Below are 23,254 nucleotides of genomic sequence, written 5' to 3' on the forward strand. Positions count from 1 at the left end.
TGATTAATGCATCTGACACTATGGGTAATTTAGCATAGCCAGTCCACCCTAACCTGCACATCTTTGGACTGTGGGAGGAAACTGGAGCACCCGGGGGAAACCCACACAGACACGGAGAGAATGTGCAAACTCCACACAGACAGTCGCCTGAGGCTGGAATCGAACTGGGCTCTGTGAGGCAGCAGTGCTCACCACTGAGCCACCGTGCTGCCTCATGGCCTATCAAGTGGACGCTGACCCTCCAAAGAGTGTCCTACCTGGTTGTTGGTTCCCATCCCTCAGAGAGTTTCGGTTGCGGGTGAGAATTCACAGGCTCCGGCCTAGTGTTCCCTCCGCACGCTCTCCCCCTGTCCTGGTACTCCCTCCCGTACAGCAGTTCCCCCACCACCTCGAGGGGCAATTAGGGACGAGTAACAAACACAGGTCTAACCAGTGATGCTTATCCAATGAGTTCCTCTTAATCTAAAACAGAGCCGGATATGACCCATAACACATGGCGTGATCTACTTGACAAGGGCTAATGTCAACACCAGAATACCTTGAGAATGTCGCATGTCCTCACATGGGTTCAGTAAAAGGTTTACAAGGTGCCACTTATGGCGCCATCTTGGGTATCAAAGTACAGATTTTTAAGTACAAATTCTTTGGGGGGCGCGGTTTAAAAAAAAAACTAGAAAAAGCCCAGCACTAAATTAGAAAAATAGAGAAAAGAGAGTTCAGAATAACGGTCCTTCCAACCCACACCTTCACCTCGAGGCTGGGAGCTCGGGGCCCTCGCTGAAGCCGGGAGTCTGGGCTAACCTTCACCCTGGATATCGCCTGAGGATGGGAGGTAAAAGATAAAAGTGGGGGTAAGAAAAGACTCACTGTGGTTATCTCTTAAGAATGTGGGGCTGGAAAAGCACAGCCGGTCAGACAGCATCCGAGGAGCAGGAGAGTCCACGTTTCAGGCAAAAGCCCTTCATCCTGATTAAGGGGCCTGAAACGTCGATTCTCCTGCCCCTCCGATGCTGCCTGATCTGCTGTGTTTTTCCAGCACTGCACTCTTCGACTTTGATTTCCAGCACCTGCAGTTCTCACTTTTTCTCCCATGTGGTTAACTCTCTTACTCGAGCTGGGTGATATTTTAAAGCCAGCCTCGACTGACTTATTATTTTCTGGAGGCCTGTGAACGTGTGGTGTGTTTGGTTAATGCTGTGTTCTTCTGCGCCCCCCCCCCCCCCCCCCCCCCTCAGGAAACCCCATGCTTGGAGCTTGAGTTCAACTGGTTCAGTAACTCGGTGAAGTTCCCCGACGCTGCGGAGATAGAGGAACACGCCAACTGGAGCATGTCCAGGGAGCTGGGCTTCAACTACTGCCTGGTGGGACTGGTGAGTGAGCCAGCGCTGGGGTGGTGCGAGGTGGGGACAGAAAGGTCAAGTGTCATAGGTCTAGCGCTCTCTCGCGCGTTCTCACTCTGCAACTCTGGTCTCTTGAACCTTCCTTTCAGCATCCGCCATCTCTCTCTCAGACCCTGTCGGGAAAGAATTAACAAAATTTTAATTTTTCATTTATTGGAGATTTAGATTAGATTCCCTACAGTGTGGAAACAGGCCCTTCGGCCCAACAAGTCCACACTGACCCTCCGAGGAGCAACCCACCCAGACCCATTCCCCTATATTTACCCCTGCCTAGTGCACCTAACACTATGAGGCAACTTAGCACTCCCAACTGGACTGTGGGAGGAAACCAGAGCACCCGGAGGAAACCCACGCAGACACGGGGAGAATGTGCAAACTCCACACAGTCAGTCGCCTGAGGCGGGAATTGAACCAGAGTCCCTAGTGCTAACCACTGTGCCACCATGCTGCCCTGACCTTATATAGCCGCTGTTTACAGTCTCTGGATTTGACAACGAGTCACCCACTTTTTTTTTGTTTCCTTTTGAGTTGTCTCTGCTTGATGCAGAAAGTGGGGTCCACTGGTTTGTGGGATCTTGTTGTGCGCAGTGGGGCGGCAGGACAGAAATGAGAGAGAGTGCAGGGGAATTGAGAATGAGGGGACAGGATCTTCAAAATGAGCCCTGGGCACTCTGCACAGGGCCCTCAATGTGACAGACTGTTCTGGTGGTGTTTGGAACTCTCTTTTTCCCCCCCCCCCCCACCGACTCCCACAAGACTGTGGCCTCTGACTATCTTGGGGCACCTTTTGGGATCGATTCCAATGTCCTCTCATCCCCAAAATCCGTTGAGGGATCTGGAGCGTAGGCTGAATAGTGCAGTCAGTCTGCAGCCACAGTTCTGAATAGCAGGGCAGGGGGGGGTTGGAGGGAGGTTCCATTGGTGTTGAGTGGTCCCCTGCTCACTCTGTCGCAGTAATGTCAATCTGCAGGCACCCAGTAGAGTTGTGATGTTGCCTGAAATCCGAATTGCTTCCATGGGATTTCAGAGGCCCCATTCTAATCTTCTAACCCTCCCCCATTAAAGTCAGTCCCTGGGACCCTGCCTGATTTCGATCCTGTGTGTCTTTCAGAGTAATCGCCTGGCAAGGGACAGCAATCTGACAGACAGTGATATTGAGCAGCTTCGCAATATCTGCAACCGTGACCCACTGTCTGAGATCACAGAGCAGGAGAAGGACTTCCTGTGGAGACACAGGTAAAGGCAGGATCGTGGAATTATGTGCTTTATAACACTGGGGTACAGTACTGGTGGGGAGAGGTCCGTCACTGTATAACACTGGGGTACAGTACTGGTGGGGACAGGTCTGTCCCTGTATAACACTGGGGTACAGTACTGGTGGGGACAGGTCTGTCCCTGTATAACACTGGGGTACAGTACTGGTGGGGACAGGTCTCTCCCTGTATAACACTGGGGTACAGTACTGGTGGGGACAGGTCTGTCACTGTAAACACGGGTACAGTACAGGTGGGGACAGGTCTGTCACTGTATAACACTGGGGTACAGTACTGGTGGGGACAGGTCTGTCACTGTATAACGTGGGTACAGTACAGGTGGGGACAGGTCTGTCACTGTATAACACTGGGGTACAGTACTGGTGGTGACAGGTCTGTCACTGTATAACGCGGGTACAGTACAGGTGGGGACAGGTCTGTCGCTGTATAACACTGGGGTACAGTACTGGTGGGGACAGGTCTGTCACTGTAAACACGGGTACAGTACAGGTGGGGACAGGTCTGTCACTGTATAACACTGGGGTACAGTACTGGTGGGGACAGGTCTGTCACTGTATAACGTGGGTACAGTACAGGTGGGGACAGGTCTGTCACTGTATAACACTGGGGTACAGTACTGGTGGTGACAGGTCTGTCACTGTATAACGCGGGTACAGTACAGGTGGGGACAGGTCTGTCGCTGTATAACACTGGGGTACAGTACTGGTGGGGACAGGTCTGTCCCTGTATATCACTGGTGTACAGTACTGGTGGGGACAGGTCTGTCGCTGTATAACACTAGGGTACAGTACTGGTGGGAGCAGGTCAACGATGATGCCTTCTGTAGTTGGACAGACTTAAGATTGTGTGTAACAAATGAAGAATGGACAGAAGTCAGTCGGCCTTTGCTGTTGAGATGCTGCTTATGGAGGGTAGCGGGAGTGTGCTGAGTGATCCTACCTTGTGTTGTTGCCGTCTGCTCTTTGTTTAGGCATTACTGTGTCAACATGCCCGAGACTCTGCCCAAGTTACTGCTCTCTGTGAAGTGGAACTCGCGGGATGAGGTGGCTCAGGTAATAACGGTTTTGTCAGCGGAGAGTGGGGGCAGGGTGCTTGGGGAGTTCATGGGAGGTGAAGTGCTGATTTAAATGCACGTATCAGAGAGAGCAAGTGTAAACTCCTCACTACTGCACACAGTGTCACCTGTCATTCGCGTACACTCTTCACCGCAGGGTGTGTTGTCCCCACCTTCTGTTATGTGGGTCTGTTGATGAAGCGAGTTCAGTCAATGACAGGTTAGTCATCTACATGGACAGACAGACAGACACACCTGTAGATGCTACATGGGTGCAGCTCCAACAACACTCGAAGCTCAACACCATCCAGGGACAAAGCAGCTCCCCCCCCACTCCCCTCCTTCCCCCCCCCCCCCCCCCCACCACCACCACTTGATTGGCACCACATCCACAAACATCTCCTCCCTCCACCACCGACGCTCAGTGGCAGCAGTATGTGCCATCGACAAGATGAGCTGCAAGACTTCACCAAAGATCCTTAGGTCACCCATGACCACTTCCATCTGGAAGGACAAAGGCAGCAGATACATGGGAACACCACCTAAAGATCCCTCCTCTGAGCCACACTCCATCCTGAGTTCAAAGTATATTGGCCCTTCCTTCAGTGTCACTGGGTCCAAATTTTGGAGTTCCCTCCTTAAGAGTGCTATGTGGGTTGACCCACAGCAGGTGGACTGCAGCGATTCAAGATGGCAGCTCACCATCCCCACCTCAAGGGGCAACTAGGGTCGGGTAATAAATACTGGGCCCATCCAGCGACGCCCGTGTCCCACAAACTGAATTTTGAAGATCTCCGGAGGAAAACCAGCACAGAACCAGACCCTTCGGCCCAACTCGCCCATGCTGACCAGATATCCCAACCTAATCTAGTCCCATTTCTCAGCACTTGGCCCATACCCCTCTAAACCCTTCCTAGTGCCACAAACACTACGTAGGACAAACAGGAAGAAAGTTTAGCCACCATGATACATGAACACCAGCTAGCCACAAAAAGACACGACCCTCTCTCCCTCATAGTCCTACACACGGATGAGAAAAACCACCATTTCGACTGGGACAACACATCTATCCTGGGACAGGCTAAGCAAAGACATGCCAGAGAATTCCTAGAGGCCTGGCACTCCAACCACAACGCCATAAACAAACGCATAGGTCTAGATACCATCTATCAACCCCTCAGAAAACGAACAGGAAATGACATCACCACAAACCCCAGGAACCCCATCCAGGAGAAAGATATAAATAGAAAGCAGGAGACAACAGCTTACCCTCTTCACCCTAAACCTATGCCCTCTAGTTCTTGACTCCCCCACCCCAGGGAAAAGACTTTGCCTATTTATCCTATCCATGACCCTCATGATTTTATAAACCTCTATAAGGTCACCCCTCAGTCTCCGACGCTCCAGGGAAAACAGCCCCAGCCTGTTCAGCCTCTCCCTGTAGCTCAAATCCTTCAACCCTGGCAACATCCTTGTAAATCTTTTCTGAACTCTTTCAAGTTTCACAACATCTTTCCGATAAGAAGGAGACCAGAATTGCTCGCCATATTCCAACAGTGGCCTAACCAATGTCCTGTACAGCTGCAACATGACCTCCCAACTCCTGTACTCAATACTCTGACCAATAAAGGAAAGCATACCAAACGCCGCCTTCACTATCCTATCTACCTGTGACTCCACTTTCAAGGAGCTATGAACCTGCACTCCAAGGTCTCTTTGTTCAGCAACACTCCCTCGGACCTTACCATTAAGTGTATAAGTCCTGTTAAGGTTTGCTTTCCCAAAATGCAGCACCTCACATTTATCTGAATTAAACTCCATCTGCCACTTCTCAGCCCATTGGCCCATCTGGTCCAGATCCTGTTGTAATCTGAGGTAACCTCCTTCGCTGACCACTACACCTCCAATTTTGGTGTCATCTGCAAACTTACTAACTGTACCTCTTATGCTCACATCCAAATCAATTCTATAAACGACGAAAAGTAGTGGACCCAGCACTGATCCTTGTGGCACACCACTGGTCACAGGCTTCCAGTCTGAAAAGGTCTATAGTTCCCTGGGTTTTCCTTAGCACCTTTCTTAAACAGTGGTACCACATTTGCCAACCTCAGGTCTTTCAGCACCTCACCTGTGACTATCGATGATACAAATATCTCAGTAAGAGGCCCAGCAATTACTTCCCTAGCTTCCCACAGAGTTCTGGGGTACACCTGATCAGGTCCTGGGGATTTATCCACTTTTATGCATTTCAAGACATCCAGCACTTCCTCCTCTGTAATATGGACATTTTTCAAGATGTTCCCATCTATTTCCCTACATTCTAAATCTTCCATGTCCTTCTCCACTGTAAACACTGCAAATGCTCGTTTAGTATCTCCCTCATCTCCTGCAGCTCCACACCAAGGCCATCTTGCTGATCTTTAAGAGGCCCTATTCTCTCCGTAGTTAACCTTTTGTCCTTAATGCATCTGGCAACATCTGTGGAGAGAGAACCATTCAATATTTCAAATGCAGTGACTCTTCCCCAAAATCCTGGGTGAGTAGGTGGTGAATGTTTGGCTGAGAGCATAGACTCTCAAAAAGGATTCACTTGGCAGGAATTTTCTATTTTTACTGTCTAGAGGGAACAGGAGACTCTCCTCCAATCACCTCTCTTTAGCAGTTGCAAGCTCTTTCTGTGGTCTCTCTTGTCAGTGTCTCAATGTTATTTGCGCAAGATTAAGAGATGTGAGGTTTCTGATTACTGATCCTTTCAGTGTGGGTTGACACTTCTATGGACATGTAATAACAGCAGTGGCACGTGGCTCAGTGGTTAGCACTGCTGTCTCTCAGCAACAGGGACCTGGATTCGATTCCAACCTCGGGCAACTGTCTGTGTGAAGTTTGCACATTCTCCCCGTGTCTGCATGCGTTTCCCTCCGGGTGCTCTAGTTTCCTCCCACGGTCCAAAGATGTGCAGGTTAGGATGGATTGGCCATACTAAATTTCCCATACTGCCCAGGAATGTACAGGTTAGGATGGATTGGCCGGGGTAAATTTCCCATAGTGCTCAGGGATGTGCAGGTTAGGGTGGATTGGCCGTGCTAAATTTCCGATAGTGCTCAGGGATGTGCAGGTTAGGGTGGAGTGGCCATGCAAAGGTGTCCTGAGATGAGCATGCTAGATAGATTAGCCATGGAAAATGCAGGGTTACATGGATAGGGAGGGAGAGTGAGTCTGGGTGGGGTGCTGTTTGGGAGGTCAGTGCAAACTCTTTGGGACGAATGGCCTGCTTCCACGCTGTAGGGAAAGGAGATTTGCGATGGGATGATGGGTTTGTTTTTGCGAAAAGTTCCGTGCATGCCAAGGTTGGATTGATTTTGGAGGTGCCGGTGTTGGACTGGGGTGTACAAAGTTAAAAATCTCACAACACCAAGTTAAGAGTCCAAGAGGTTTAATTGGAAACACTAGCTTTTGGGGTACCGCTCCTTCATCAGGTGGTTGTGTAGAGGGTGAAGGGGTATGGGAGGACAAGGAGTTGACATGGGAGGCATAGAGAACGCTTTCAACGGAACAGCCTTTTGATACAACTGGGACCATTCCCAGGAGCATGTCGGCTGTGTCAATGGGCCAGCTGACCTCCACGACCAGCTCCCCCTGGTGGCATACTGTGGCTGGTGGCCCCAGCTCACAGAGTCACAGTCATACAGCACGGAAACAGAGTCCCAGTCCCTGCCAAACATTAATACCAAACTAAACTAGTCCCACCTTCCTGCTCCTGGCCCATGTCCTTCCAAGCTTTCCTACTCTCGTATCCATCCAAATATCTTTTAAATGTTGTAATTGTACCCGCATCCTGAGGAAGTTCATTCCATACTCTGTAACTTTGTGTCTTTAGATTAGATTAGATTAGATTAGATTAGATTACTTACAGTGTGGAAACAGGCCCTTCAGCCCAACAAGTCCACACCCTCCGAAGAGCAATCCACCCAGACCCATTCCCCTACATTTACTCCTTCACCTAACACTGTGGGTAATTTAGCACGGCCAATTCACCTAACCTGTACATCTTTGTGACTGTGGGAGGAAACCGGAGCACCCGGAGGAAACCCACGCAGACACTGGGAGAATGTGCAAACTTCACACAGTCAGTCGCCTGAGGCGGGAATTGAACCCGGGTCTCTGATGCTGTGAGGCCACCCTCTCTCCTCTCTCCTCTCTCCTCTCTCCTCTCTCCAAAGTATGCCCCCTAATCTTGAAATACCCCATCCTGGGGTAAAGGCAACTCCCATTAACTATCTATAACCCTCATCGTGTCGTAAAATTCTGTCAGGTCACCTCTCAACCTCCTACACTCCAATGGAAAAACATCCTAGTCGTTTCTTTATAAAATCTCTTCTGAACCCCCTCCATCTTAATATCCTTGTTATAACTGGGCAACCAGAACTGCAGAAGGGGCCTCACCGAAGCAGCATGACGTCCCATCTCCTGTACTCCAAGGACTGAGCAATGAAGGCAAGTGCACCTTAACCACTCTGTTTAGACGTAACACAGACTTCAAAGAATTGTCTACCTGAGCCCCACCATCTCTCTGTTCTACAACAGAGTCCCCACTTTTAATTATATAAGTCCTGCCCTTGTTCATTAAAATGCAACAGCTTACATTTATCCGAATTAAACTCCATCTGCCACTTTTCAGCCCATTGACCCGTTTCATTAAGATCCCCTCCTAATCTTAGAAAGCCTTCCTTGTCCCCATTATGCCACCAGTTTCGGTATTGTCCACAAACTTACCAACCATGTCTTCTATGTTCTCACCTAAATCACAAACAAAAGTGGACGCTGTAGTGATCCCTGTGGAACACCACCCGTGACAGGCCTGCAGTACATAAAGCAACCCTCCTCCTCCAGTTTCTCTCCTGCTGTTAGGCCCATTTTGTATCCAATTGGCAAGCTCGCTCTGAATCCCATGTGACCTAACTTTACTGACTAGTCTGCCATGTGGAACCTTGTCAAAGGCTTGACTAAAGTCCAAGTAAACGACATGACTGATCTGATTGTGACCTCAAGCAAATGAGTTAGGATACAGACCACTCCAGGGGGTCTAGGTTTTGGGACATCCCACCTCTGGTGATTCTTAATGTCTCACTGCAGCTTCTTTCGGTCTCTGTCTCTCTCTCTCTGTCTCTGTGTCACTCTCTCAGTCTCTCCCTCTCTCTGTCTCTGTGTCACTCTCTCGGTCTCTCTCTCCCTCTTTCTGTCTCTGTGTCACTCTCTCGGTCTCTCTCTCCCTCTCTCTGTCTCTGTGTCACTCTCTCGGTCTCTCTCTCCCTCTTTCTGTCTCTGTGTCACTCTCTCGGTCTCTCTCTCCCTCTTTCTGTCTCTGTGTCACTCTCTCGGTCTCTCTCTCCCTCTTTCTGTCTCTGTGTCACTCTCTCTGTCCCTCCCTCTCTCTGTCTCTGTGTCACTCTCTCGGTCCCTCCCTCTTTCTGTCTCTGTGTCACTCTCTCGGTCTCTGTCTCCCTCTCTCTCTGTCTCTGTGTCACTCTCTCGGTCCCTCCCTCTCCCTCTCTCTGTCTCTGTGTCACTCTCTCGGTCTCTCCCCAGATGTACTGCCTGCTGAAAGACTGGCCGCTTATTAAACCAGAGCAGGCACTTGAGCTGCTGGACTGCAACTTCCCTGACCCAGTGGTGCGAGAGTTTGCAGTGAAGTGTTTGGTTAAAGGGCTGTCCGATGACCGTCTCTCGCAGTACCTCATCCAACTGGTTCAAGTAAGTTTCCCTTATGATCTGCAATTTTTGTCTCTCAAATAGCCTCTGCAGTTTGATCTCTTGTCGTTTAATGCGCCCTTCACAAAATCACTTAGGGCTATGTGTCCCTCTATGGTTTGCATTGTGTTCTGACTGTAATTAAAAGGGTACACTGCTGGGTGAGCCCCACTAGAGTCCTAGAGATGTACAGCATGGAAGCAGACCCTTCGGTCCCACTCATTCATGCCGACCAGATATCCCAAATTCATCTCGTCCCATTGGCCCATATCCCTCCAAACCCTTCCTATTCATATACCCATCCTGATACCTTTTAAATGATGTAATTGTACCAACCTCCACCACATCCTCTGGCAGCTCATTCCATACACGTACCACCCTCTGCATGGAAAAGTTGCCCTTTAGGTCCCTTTTATATCTTTCCCCTCTCACCCTAAACCTATGTCCTCTAGTTCTGGACTCCTCCACCCCAGGAAAAAGACAGTTTCTATTTATCCCATCTATGCCCCTCATGATTTTATAAACCTCTATAAGGTCACCCCTCAGCCTCCGACGCTCCAGGGAAAACAGCCCCAGCCTGTTCAGCCTCTCCCTGTAGCTCAGATCCTCCAACCTTGGCAACATCCTTGTAAATCCTTTCTGAACCCTTTCAAGTTTCACAACATCCTTCCGATAGGAAGGAGACCAGAATTGCACGCAATATTCCAACAGTGGCCTAACCAATGTCCATTTTATTTTTTCAGAAAAAGTCAATTGGGGAAAATGTCCCAATGGGTCAAGGGCCCACACTGAGAGGGTGTTCTTTGAAGGAATGACCTCTCGCAGTCCAGTCGACTCCCTATAAGGGTAGTTGTCAGCTATTAGAATCAATGAGATGTTTAAATCCACCCCCTCTTCCAATGGCACATCAATTAGACGCAGATCTCTCTTTTAGATGGAAGTTTTGAGTTTGAGGATACTTCCTCATGGTTGCCAGAAGATGCTTTACTGAGAGAGGTCTGTGTTAGCTTGGCCTGCTGTTCAAGGATTTGTTTTGGAGAGGTAGAAAGAGGTTTATTTTTAAATTCTTGGAGGTTAGTTCCTTCAACTGACACAGCAAGGTGTGTACTGAACATAAGGTTTAAAAGGCTGTTGAGTCATAGAGTCCCTACCAAGTGAAAGCAAGCTGTTTGGCCCATCAAGTCCACACTGACCCTCTGAAGAGCATCCTACCCAGATCCACCCCCCTGCCCTGTCCCTGTAACTCTGCATTTCCCATGGCCAACCCACCTAGCCTCTACATCCCTAGACACTATATGGGCAATTTTTCATGGCCAATCCACCCTACGCTGCACATCTTTGGACAGTGGGAGGAAGCCCACGCAGTTACCTGAGGCTGGAATCGATCCTGGGTCCCTGGCGCTGTTAGGCAGCAGTGCTAGCCACTGAGCCTCTAGATTACTATCAACACAGGCCCTATCTCTTCCACACCAAAACTTTCAGCCATGAACCAATCGGTTATCTCCTTAAAAGCTTTGCTCATCTGCTGTCCTAAGTTACTGACCGCCACCAAGATGGCTAACAGCTCTCACTTCCAAGAAATCCCATGGCAAAATCCTTTTTTTTTTTAAAAAAAAAAATTCTGCGTGTTCAAACAGTTCCCTATTCCAGTTCCACATTCCATAAAAATGCATCTGTATTGCCAACATTGGTAGACAGTGCGTTGGGGAGGCGGTGGTTAGTTGAGCTGTGGTTTGTGAACCTGTTTTTTTTTTTTTGCACCGTCTTGTCTCACTGTGTCTGTCTGGGTTTCTCTGCAGGTCCTGAAATACGAACAGTATCTGGACAACCCACTGGGGAGGTTCCTGCTGAAGAAAGCCTTGACCAACCAGAGGATAGGTCACTTCTTCTTCTGGCATCTTAAGTGAGTGTCTGACCACTCCCCCCTCTCCCCTCCCAGGAGCCGTGGGGATTTGTCCCCACACTGGGTCCACAACTGAGCTGCCTCCAATGGAAGTGAAACAACTCCGAATCACGACAGGGGAGGTGATGGTCCAGTGATATTATCACTAGACTATTAATCCAGAGAGCTAGGTAATATCCTGAGGACCTGGGTTCAAATCCTGCCATGGCAAATGGCGGAATTTGAATTCAATTAAAAATCTGGCGTTGAGTCTAATGATGACCATGAATCCATTGGTTTTTCCAATAATTGACAATCTCGATCACTAACCTCCTTTTGGGAAGGAAACTGCCATCCTTACTAGGGTCTGAACCACAGTTAATGTGTTGGCTCTTAAACCACCATCAAGGATTGGGCAACAAATGCTGGGCCCGGCCAGTGACTCCGTCATCCCGTGAATGAATGAATTAAAAACTAATTTGTTGTCATGTGGTAGCGCAGAACTGGAGGACTGCTTTTTTTTTAAAAAAAAAGGAGCCCTGGTATTGAGGCAGTGTCGCACTTGTCAGGACAGATTTTCAAGAATGCCAAATCTCAAGGGGAATGATAATTTGTACTGAATTAGAGAGTGCATGCTGGTTGGTAACTTGATCGACTGCATTCTTTGCTAAGGCAGTATAAATTGCTCACTTTGAGATTTGATATTCTTGCTATTTCTACTCTGATGAATACAATGCAGATAAACTACGATACTATCTCATGAAGAGATTTATTCGTGGCATGCAGACGTCACTGGTTGAGCCAGCATTTATTGCCTGTTCCTAGTGGCCCTTGAGGAAGTGATGGGGAAGTGCTGCCTTGAACCATGGTGCTATTGGGGAGGGAATTCCAGGATTTTGACCCCAGCGACACTGAAGGAAGGGCTGATATGTTTCCAAATTAGGAATGGGAGTGGCTCAGAGGGGAATTTGCAGGTGGTCCCAGGTACCTGCTGTTCTCGTCCTTCTGGATGGAAGTGGTCGTGGGTTTGGAAGAGGCCGTCTGAGGATCTTTTGAATTCCTGCAGTGCCTCACGTGGACGGGTATTGAGCACCAGTGGTAAATGTTTGTGGACGTGGTGCCAGTCAAGTGAGGGGCCGCGTTGTCCTGCATGGGTGTGTGGAGTGCCGTTTGGGGGCTGGGGTGTGGGAAATGGTGATGGAGGTTCCTTCCACGATGGCCTGTGTTCACAGAGCTCGGTGCATGTTGGGGCCAGAAGCGATCCTGACTACTCCCCCATCCCCCACCCCCCGCCTCCCTCATCGCCTCCACAGGTCGGAAATGCACAACAAGACGGTGAGCCAGAGGTTCGGCCTGTTGCTGGAGTCTTTCTGCCGAGCGTGTGGAATGTACCTGAAGCACCTCATTCGGCAGGTGGAAGCCATGGAGAAACTCATCAACCTGACCGACATCCTCAAGCAAGAAAAAAAAGACGAGACCCAGAAGGTAACGCTGCTCCGGCTAAACCTTCTGGCTCCTCCCGAGCAGCCCCCTTCCAGGCAGTGACTTGTCTCCGGTTCCCTCCTCCGTAAGGATGGGCCAGCCTTGGAGAAAGCGAGGAGGCGATTTTACTGGAACCGGCGGGGGGGGGGGGGGGAGGGGGGGGCGCGCGAGGCGTTTTGGGTTACAGACTGGATAAACTGGGATTGCTCTCCTCGGAGCGCAGGAGGTTTTAAGGGGAAGGTTTGGTTACGTGATCACGAGAAACAGGAGCAGGAGCCGACCATTCGGCCCATCTAGCCTAGTGCCCGTCCAGTACGATCACGGCTGATCTTGGGCTTCAACCCAACTTTCTCGTCTGCTCCCAGAATCCCCTTGAGATCTGTGATCCCAAGCTTATGTTGAACCTTGGAATCCCTGACCGAGAGAATTCCAAAGGTGCACCACCCTCTAAGTGAGGGCTTTGCACCTCTTTCTCCCTCCCTCTTTCTTCACACCCCCCCCCTGCGCGCACTCTCTTGCACTCTCTCTCCACTGTTCCTGCACAATTGTGCAGTTCTGACCGGGATTAGCTGGTCGGGTGGGCAGAAATACGACAGCTGAAGTCTGGCGCAGGAAACGTGGCAGGCGGCAAAATGTAAGTGGTGCAGGATCTTTGAGGATTAGTTTGCTCACAACTGGAGGAGGAGTGAATGAGAGTGGTGGAGGGGGGGGGGGTGTTGGCGGTAATCAGTTAGCCCCTTCAGTAGGCTGATGGACCCAACAGCCTCTTGTTCAGGGTCTCTTTCAGTGCGATGAAGGACCGTGCACTGTTCACTGAGCTGCAGCGCTGATGCTGTCTCATCGCCATCTCTCCTCTCGCCCCAGATGCAGATGAAATTCCTGGTGGAGCAGATGAGTCGCCCGGATTACATGGAGGCTCTGCAAGGATTTATCTGTCCGCTCAACCCTGTGCACCAACTAGGCAACCTGAGGTAAACCTGCATCCCTGCCCTGCCCTTCCCTTCCTCCCAACCTGATGTTTGCACTCGGGAGTTCTGGCCTTCAGTGAGGGCTCCCGCTCAAGTTGGTTGTCTGATGTGTGTTGCAGCATGATGTGTGCATCCCCAGTTACCGTGTGGAGAGGGGTGTCACACTGGAAAAGGCACTTGGTGTCTGCTGGCAATCTCACAGCACTCAGTGGGCACCACAGCAGCTAGAGTACCTGACCTCTGTGTACAAAATGTACATTTTAGAATTGAGCTTATTGTCACATGTACTCTGATACAGATCTTACTGTAATACGACAGCTGTGTTCCTCTGCAACATCAGGCTCTAGAAAACTGTGTGCTGTGGAAAATAGTTATGGAAAATCAGGCTGTAGAAGATCATTATACCCATTCAGTAGAAAGTTCGCATTATCCAAACTGTGCCCATAATTCGTTAGTTGCATTACGGCCAATTCACGCTGACAAAATGAGCGTTCTAGCAGAACTGTCGCCACATGCAGCGCCCTCTTGGGTACTAAAACAGAGAGCCAAAGAGAAGAGTTAAAAGTTCTACACTGCAGTTCTTCATAGCGTGAATTAGGAAGATAAAGAAATAAAGTTAAAAGAGAAATGCTACAGTCCTTCCTACAGCCGAGGGTCTCTGCGCGCTATGGGCTTTCCACACGTGGTCTCGCTCTCCCCTCACTGCCGGGCTCGTGATCTGTTGATAGGCTGACCACACTAGGCCCCAGGCTGCCCAGCTCAGGCCTACTGGCCCCCTCCCAGTGACCACTGGCCCCCGCACTCAGTTGCTGTGGCTCCTCCACTCTTCACAAGCCAAGGTAGGTTTTCGTAAAGAAAAATTCACAAAGAAAAGGGACAAACATTCGGACTGAAAGGAGAATTCCCTCAGGCTGATCCCAGACATTGCTTACTCCGCTGGCGCCATTTTGGATTTTAAATTGAGTTGCTCGGTTAACTCTGTCAATGAGCCAGCCTTTCGATGGAAAGGATTCTTACCTAGCTTCGTAAATCCTCAGCTGCCACAGGATTCACTTCACCCAGGGGCGGCTCTACATTGGGCCGTGCTATAAAACCGTGGTCTCGGTCCGATTCTGAATCGTCACTGTTTTGTGTTCTCAGGCTGGAGGAGTGCAGGATCATGTCCTCGGCGAAACGGCCCCTTTGGCTGAACTGGGAAAACCCCGACATCATGTCAGAGCTCCTCTTCACCAACAACGAGATCATCTTCAAGAACGGGGATGGTGAGCTCTCTCGCACCCCAGCGTCTGTCTGTCTGTCTGTCTGTTTCTCTCTCTCTCTGTCTGTCTGTCTGTCTGTCTGTCTGTCTGTCTGTCTGTCTGTCTGTCTGTCTGTCTGTCTGTCTGTCTGTCTGTCTGTCTGTCTGTCTGTCTGTCTGTCTGTCTGTCTGTCTGTCTCTCTCTCTGTCTGTCTGTCTGTCTGTCTGTCTGTCTGTCTGTCTCTCTCTCTGTCTGTCTGTCTCTCTCTCTGTCTGTCTGTCTCTCTCTCTGTCTCTCTCTCTGTCTGTCTGTCTCTCTCTCTGTCTGTCTGTCTGTCTGTATCTGCATCTCTGTCTGTCTGTGCCTCACCCTCTCCCTCCTCCTCTCTTTCCCCCCCCCCCCCCACCCTCTCCCTCCCCTGCTCAGAAGGCCACTGGTTTGAGATTGTGGATCCCCCCCCCCAACAGTCCTGCAGCACCCAGGGGGCTGCCTCTTGGTGAGAAGTTGAACAGTGGAGTCTGCCTAGCACCTCCCCATCCCGTTCCCAGTCATTCTACACCACAACCAAAATCACTTGTATGCACTCAGAGACACGTACGTACACAGAGACATGAGCGAAAAATTGCGATCTTGGCCCTTAAGTTTCTGTGGGAGCTTGCTATGCGTTTTCTACATTTCAACAACTTCACATCTCTTCCCCTCCCTCCCCTCCCAAAAAAAGGAGGCGCTTCATTGGCTGTAAAGAGCTTTGAGATATCTTACGGGTTGAGGAAAGGCGCTAGTCAAATTCAAGTCTTCCCCATCAGAGGTGCACAATGGTATTTGCAAGCAATTTGTTTTGTTGAATGAGATTCTAGGGCTAGCAGGGAAATGAAGGACAGGGAGAACAGGAGAGGAGGGCATTCCTGTTTTGTACCAAGGTGTGAAATTGTGAACATGACACACACAGACACACCACACACCTCCCCAATATTCTCCACCCAGTGTCGATCAGGGATTTACTTTTTAAACTGGCTGCATACTCCGTGTGTACTCCTTGTTCGATCTCTGGCTCCGTATCTCCCCGTTCCAGGCTGCCCATCGCTTCTCGTACCTTGTTTGGTTTTTTCTGCCCCATGTGGAATTAGGGCGGCACAATGGCTCGGTGATTAACACATGGCACCAGGGATCAGGGTTCGATTCCAGCTCTTGGCGACTGTCTGTGTGTGTGTGTGTGTGTGTGTGTGGAGTTTGCACATTCTCCCCGTGTCTGTGTGGGTTTCCTCCAAAGATGCACAGATGAGGGTGGATTGGCCATAAGAAAACAGGGTTGGGTCTGGGTGGGATGCTCTTTAGAGGGTCAGTGTGGACTTGATGGGCTGAGTGGCCTGCTCCCACACTGTAAGGATTCTGATTCGGGTGCCCCCTGACATTTGCTGCTCCGATTCGCCTTCAGAAGTTTACCCCATCCAGACAATCCTGTTGTTCATCTGTTACATCCTTTTGAGTCTAGCCCCACACCCGAAAGACACATTCGGTCTCAATGTGTCTTTTGAGCAATGGGGGTGTTGCCTCAAATAATGAGGAGTTCTATAACCAGCTGTATCTCTTGCAGATCTGCGACAGGATATGCTGACGCTGCAGATCATTCGAATCATGGAGAATATTTGGCAAAATCAGGGCCTGGATCTCCGGTACGTACCGAATAGTCTGCTGTTCGCAGGCTAGCACAACCCTCTCTGCAGTTCAGTCGATATAATACTCCGGTAAAATGTGCGCACACACACTGACTGATGCTACTGTATGCTGTATGGCCATTGATTCTTGCCTGATGCTGGGTGGAATGTAATGGGTTCAAGCTAACTGCAGGGGGCAGGATTTTCTCCACCGCCTCGTGAGCCTGGTCATTGTCAACTCGGGTGCTCTCTTCAAAGACGTGAACCAATGAGCAGCCTTTCCTCGTGTAGCTGTCCAAAGTAGGCAAGAGAGGGGGAGCATAGAGACAGCTACATCCTCCCTTGAAATGTATAAAATTTTAAGCCAAAGGTGACCGGACCCACGAGGTTGGACAGTAAGGGACAGAGGCTTATCCCATACCCAGGGGAAGAGGCCTAAAAAGGTTCAGATGCTCCACCCTGCCTTGACGTGGCACTGTAACAATAATCGAAGGTTCAGAGCACCTTTCACATCACCAGTCGAACAGTGGTTGGCCAAGATATTGTGTCCCAGCTGTCCTGGGAAACCTCACTGGCTGTGGAAACTCAGGAGTAGGCCATCTGACCTCTCAAGTCCCCTTCACCGTGCAGTCAGAACAGGGCTGGTCTTGTTCCTGGACTCAGATCCACTTGCCCACCCGCTCACCGTCACCCTTTGCTGTGCAACCAGGAGGGTGCTGGTGGACACTGTGTGCCCATTCTCCAATCATGTAACCACACAAGAGGGGCGGTGGGTAAAATCCCCTGACGACAGGGCAACGTTCCAAAAGCTTGTGATTTCAAATAAACCTGTTGGACTATAACGTGTCATGAGACTTCTCACTCAAATGCTTTACTCATCCAGCCCAGAAACAACCCTTCAGTCCAACCAGTCCATGCCGACCATAATCCTAAACTAAACCACTCCCACCTGCCCACTCCTGGACCATGTCCTGCCAAACCTTTTCTATTCATGTGTTCATCCAAACTGTAACTGACCCCGCATCTACCACTTCCTTAGGGAGTTCGCAAACCACTCTGTGTAGAGAAAATTGCCCCTCGTATTCGTTTATCAATCTTTCTCTCTGCTTAAAAATACACCCCCTCGTCTTGAAATCCCCCCACCCTAGGGATAGACACCTGACATTCACCTTGGCTACACCCTTCATGATTTTATAAATCTCTATAAGGTCACCCCTCTACGCTCCAGTGAAAGCAGTCCCAACCTATCCAGCCTCTCCTTATAACTCAACCCTCCCTTCCTGACAACATCCCAGTAAATCTCTTCTGAACCCCCTCCAGTTTGATCATATCCTTCCTATAACAGGGCGATCAAAACAGGACACCGTATGCCAATCAATACCCTCCACCCGTTTACCTGAAGCTTTAACAGTACAGAACTCTCCCTCGGTCTGTCATCCCTCTGCCCCCCCCTCTCGCCCGTCCCTCAGCCCCACTCTCGCCCGTCCCTCGGCCCTCGTCCCTTTGTCTGTGTATGTGTGTGTGCCTGTCTGATAATGGTGCTCATAGACTCGTGGATCTGTTTCCATGCTGTACATCTCTTTCATCCAACCCGTCTATGGCGACCAGATATCCCAACCCAGTCTGGTCCCATTTGCCAACATTTGGTCCATATCCCTCTAAACCTTTCCTACATGTAGCCATCCCCATCAGAGCGTTCTATAATCACGGAGTAGTACTGGTGACAGAGGTGACCTCACTGCAGACTGAGAGCGGGTGTGTGTTTTCTTTTTAAAACCATCTGTCAGAGCTTTGTGCTGTGCTGCTCAGACTGGCCCAGAGCCACCATAAAATGCTTCAATGTATCACGACTGGAGAATTAAAAATATAGCCAAACTACAAAGCTGGTTTTGTTCCTACGTAACTCTGCTGATGTCTCTGGTTGGAGCAACAAAGCTGATACAGGTCGTTCTGCTATAACGTGTGTTTCATCAGTGCGAATTTGCGATTGATGAAATGGGGACATGGTTGCTAAAGTGCAAACTTTTTAAAATCACGTGTTGGCTGTGACCCGATTGCATCTCATGTTGATGATCTGCTTGTTGCAGGATGCTGCCCTATGGCTGCCTGTCGATAGGTGACTGTGTGGGTCTGATTGAGGCTGTCAGGAGTTCCCACACCATCATGCAGATTCAGTGCAAGGGTGGCTTGAAGGGCGCTCTGCAATTCAACAGCCACACGCTGCACCAGTGGCTGAAGGACAAGAACAAAGGAGAGGCGTAAGTCCTGTTTTCTGATCCTCCCTCCCTCCCTCCCTCGCTCCTGCACATTTGGGCCAGCCCGGGAGGTATGGGGATGTCTGTGTCGGTGTTGTCAGGTGGTCACTGCAGGCAAGCTCAGGGTGAGCTGCAGGAGCTGGTGTAGACCATTCGGCCCATTGGGTTCTGCTTCACTATTCGACACGATCATGCTCATCCTTTGGGGCGGCACGGTGGCTCAGTGGTTAGCACTGCCGCCTCACGGCGCCAGGGACCCAGTTTCAATTCCAGCCTCGGGCAACTGTGCAAGACCCATACAGACATTCTCCCGTCTCTGCGTGGGTTTCCTCCGGGTGCTCCGATTTCCTCCCATGGTCCAGAAATGTGCAGGTTAGGGTGGATTGGCCGTGATAACTTGTCCCATAGCACCCAGGGGTATGCAGGTTAGGGTGGATTGGCCATGTTAAATTACCCATAGTGCCCAGGGATGTGCAGGTTAGGGTGGATTGGCCATGTTAAATTACCCATAGTGCCCAGGGATGTGCAGGTTAGGGTGGATTGGCCATGTTAAATTACCCATAGTGCCCAGGGATGTGCAGGTTAGGGTGGATTGGCCATGCTAAATTACCCATAGTGCCCAGGGGTGTGCAGGTTAGGGTGGATTGGCCGTGCTAAATTACCCATAGTGCCCAGGGATATGTAGGTTAGGGTGGATTGGCCGTGCTAAATTACCCATAGTGCCCAGGGATATGTAGGTTAGGGTGGATTGGCCATGTTAAATTACCCATAGTGCCCAGGGGGGTGGCAGGGGGGTGAAGCTAGCCATGGGAAGTACAGGGTTACAGAATGAGAGGAAGAATATGTTTTTTCTGTCTATGTTAATGATCTGGGGTGTGCTGCCCACAGAGGTGGGGGGGGGGGGGCGCGGTGGGGAGGGTTGGTGGTGGCTGGAAGAAAAATTTGGATGGTGTTTGAAGGCTATAAACCTAGTGGGGACGGAGCACGTTGGGAACACGGCAGGAAACCCTGAGCACAGCAAGCTCCCACAAACAACAGTGACCAGACACTCTGCTTCAAGGTGTTTGAGAATTATGACCGGCAGCTTGGCCCATTTGATGTAGAGATGCTTGTGCCCGTGGGGTATCCCAAGCTGAGAGGAGGCAGGGACCTGCGATAGACGCCAAACCGGAATTGAGCAGAAACCTTGTGAATGAGGAGTGGGAGGGTATGGAACTCCCATAGAGGGGAGAAAAAGGACAAACTCTGGGAATATCAGACGATCTGTTGATGGGCAGGTGAAAGAGGGGAGGCTGAGGTAGCAATGAAGACCAGTGGTGTTGATGGGCTGAACGGCCTGTGTCTGTGGTGAAAGCGTCTCCCGTTTTGTGTAAATATCTGACTTTTTTTTTTCTTTTTCGCTTGCAGTTATGATGCTGCGATTGATTTATTCACCCACTCCTGCGCTGGTTACTGCGTGGCCACGTTCATTCTGGGGATTGGAGACAGACACAACAGTAACATCATGGTAAAGGATGATGGCCAGGTGAGTGAGCTGGAAGACACTGACGTTCCGAACAAATTTACTGGGGGGGGGCTTGATGGGATCGAAAGGAGAGAGAGTAGAACTTGAGCATTTTGGTGAAAAATTCATAATTTCATTTTTTTTGTGTTATTTATTCATGGTGTTGGGTTGCTCAGAGCAGGTATAGACCAGACTGGATGAGCTTGGCAGATTTCCTTGGCTTAAAAGACATCAGTGTTGCTAAACAAAGACCTTTCATAGCTCTTTGAAAGTGAATCGCTGGTAGACATTACAATGAAGAAGGTGTTTGGTCCACTTGTCTTTATTGGTCAGAGCATTGAGTACAGGAGTTGGGAGGTCATGTTGCGGTTGTACAGGACATTGGTTAGGCCACTGTTGGAATACTGCGTTCAGTTCTGGTCTCTCTGCTCTAGCAAAGATGTTGTGAAACTTGAAAGGGTTCAGAAAAGATTTACAAGGATGTTGCCAGGATTTGAGGATTGGAGCTACAGGGAGAGGCTGAACAGGCTGGGGCTGTTTTCCCTGGAGCGTTGGAGGGCTGAGGGGTGACCTTATAGAGGTTTATAAAATCATGAGGGACATGGATAGGTTGAGTAGCCAAGGACTTTTGCCAGGGTAGGGGAATCCACGACTTGGGTTTAGGGTGAGAGGGGGAAGATTCTAAAGGGACCCAAGTGGCAACTTTTTCACGCAGAGGGTGGTGCATGTGTGGAATGAGCTGCCACAAGAAGTGCTGGAGGCTGGTACAATTACAGCATTTAAAGGGCATCTGGATGGTATATGAATAGGAAGGGGTTCGAGGGATATGGGCAAAGTGCTGGCCAAATGGGAGTAGTTTGGGTTGGGATATCTGGTCGGCATGGACGGGTTGGATCAAAAGGGTCTGTTTCTATTGTTTGCTATTCAGCCAGCGTTACATTCCAGATTTGGTTTAAATTTGAATTGAAATTAAGCTATCTTCCATAGTGAGAGCTGAACCCATGTCCCTAGAACATTGGGGCCGGGGATTGTACACGTTGCTCCATGTGTTAATTTTGGTTCTCTCTCTCACCCCATCCACCTCTTTTTTTCCCCCCCCCCCCCGCCCACCAGCTGTTTCACATCGACTTTGGCCACTTTCTGGACCACAAGAAGAAGAAGTTTGGCTACAAGCGGGAGCGTGTGCCTTTTGTTTTGACCCAGGATTTCCTCATTGTCATCAGTAAGGGTGCCCAGGAGTGCACCAAAACCAAGGAGTTTGAGCTGTAAGTGTGGCTCCTGCACTGTCCGATTCTCAGTCTGGGTTCACAAATCCCTGGCGTGGCCTCCTTCCTCTGAAAGAACCGTCGAGCCTACAGGACAGACGGTGGCCATTGGGTCCCACTGTGTCTGTACCAGCCCCTGAAAAAGCTTCCTCCCCAGTCCCGATCTCCAGCCCTATCTCTGTAGCCCTCTCGATTCATCCCTTTGCAAATACATATATCCAGCTGTCTTTTGAAACTTACGATGGAATCCGCCTCTATCAACGACACTCCCAGGCAGCACATTCCAAATCCTAACACTTCTGAGTTTCTCCTTCTCTCTCTCTCTCTCTCTCTCTCTCTCTCTCTCTCTCTCTCTCTCTCTCTCTCTCTCTCTCTCTCTCAGTGCCAGTCTTGAAATTGTGACCCTGTAATTACTGACAAACTAACTAGTGGAAACCGAATACTCTTCCAAGTTCAGAAAACAAAAACTGTTGGATAGCACAGCAGACCAGTCAACATCTGTGGAGAGAGAGCAAGCTAACGCTAGATGACTCTTCATCAGAGACTCTGTTTAGGTTCCCTGGACTTACTCCTGTGGATATCCAAGGTCTAAATCGCTGACTCCTGAAGAAGGGCTCAAGCCCGAAACGTCAATTCTCGTGCTCCTTGGATGCTGCCTGACCTGCTGCACTTTTCCAGCAACACATTTTCAGCTCTAAATCAGTGACTCCAAAAACTGGATGTCAGTGCGTCAGTATATTGAGTGGTGTGTGAGACACCTCCCAGTGGCTCAGATGGAAATTGCTCCTCTTTATCTGACATCCTCCAGCCCAACATTCCCTCTAATTTCTTTTTCTTCTGCATGAACCTGTGAGGTTCATGTGCAGCTTCAGAGACTGATTTTCAGTCTGACCGTGGACGTGAAATGTTAGAGAGGTTGCCCATAGACGCAGCTTAGAGGGAACATTGCCCACCACCCTCCCAGACTCTTCTGTATTCCTGTTTCTCTCCCTCCCACTCTCCCTCCCACTCTCCCTCCCACTCTCCCTCCCACTCTCCCTCCCACTCTCCCTCCCACTCTCCCTCCCACTCTCCCTCCCACTCTCCCTCCCACTCTCCCTCCCCACTCTCCCTCCCACTCTCCCTCCCACTCTCCCTCCCACTCTCCCTCCCACTCTCCCTCCCACTCTCCCTCCCACTCTCCCTCCCACTCTCCCTCCCACTCTCCCTCCCACTCTCCCTCCCACTCTCCCTCCCACTCTCCCTCCCACTCTCCCTCCCACTCTCCCTCTTTCCCCTGTTGTTACACCACTAGCACCGGCAGTGATATCTTCAGCTGCCTGAGTCCCAAACTCTGGAATTCCCTCCCTAAACTCGACCCTCCTCTCACCTCTTCTAACTGCCTTCTGTTTCTGCACTATATAAATTACAAGTTGTATTTCATAGATTCCCTACAGTGTGGAAACAGGCCATTCTGCCCAACAGTTCCACGCTGACCCTCCAAAGAGTAACCCAACCAGACCTGTTTCCCTGACCAATGCACCTAACCC

General features: G+C 50.1%; 1 protein-coding gene across 1 annotated transcript in view; it reads left to right on the plus strand.

Moving 5' to 3' along the window:
* The window catches only part of LOC140492434 (phosphatidylinositol 4,5-bisphosphate 3-kinase catalytic subunit alpha isoform), a 78,765-nt gene that overhangs the window by 48,484 nt on the left and 7,027 nt on the right, over nucleotides 1-23,254 (plus strand). The window contains exons 11-22 of the mRNA XM_072591325.1: nucleotides 1,236-1,370; nucleotides 2,512-2,636; nucleotides 3,645-3,726; nucleotides 9,315-9,479; nucleotides 11,276-11,379; nucleotides 12,672-12,843; nucleotides 13,705-13,811; nucleotides 14,949-15,070; nucleotides 16,641-16,719; nucleotides 18,789-18,959; nucleotides 20,364-20,481; nucleotides 21,574-21,725. Of these exons, the coding sequence (XP_072447426.1) occupies nucleotides 1,236-1,370; nucleotides 2,512-2,636; nucleotides 3,645-3,726; nucleotides 9,315-9,479; nucleotides 11,276-11,379; nucleotides 12,672-12,843; nucleotides 13,705-13,811; nucleotides 14,949-15,070; nucleotides 16,641-16,719; nucleotides 18,789-18,959; nucleotides 20,364-20,481; nucleotides 21,574-21,725 (1,532 nt within the window). The remainder of the gene's footprint in view (nucleotides 1-1,235; nucleotides 1,371-2,511; nucleotides 2,637-3,644; nucleotides 3,727-9,314; nucleotides 9,480-11,275; nucleotides 11,380-12,671; nucleotides 12,844-13,704; nucleotides 13,812-14,948; nucleotides 15,071-16,640; nucleotides 16,720-18,788; nucleotides 18,960-20,363; nucleotides 20,482-21,573; nucleotides 21,726-23,254) is intronic.

Source organism: Chiloscyllium punctatum, chromosome 21, assembly GCF_047496795.1.
Source record: "Chiloscyllium punctatum isolate Juve2018m chromosome 21, sChiPun1.3, whole genome shotgun sequence".
Taxonomy (NCBI): domain Eukaryota; kingdom Metazoa; phylum Chordata; class Chondrichthyes; order Orectolobiformes; family Hemiscylliidae; genus Chiloscyllium; species Chiloscyllium punctatum.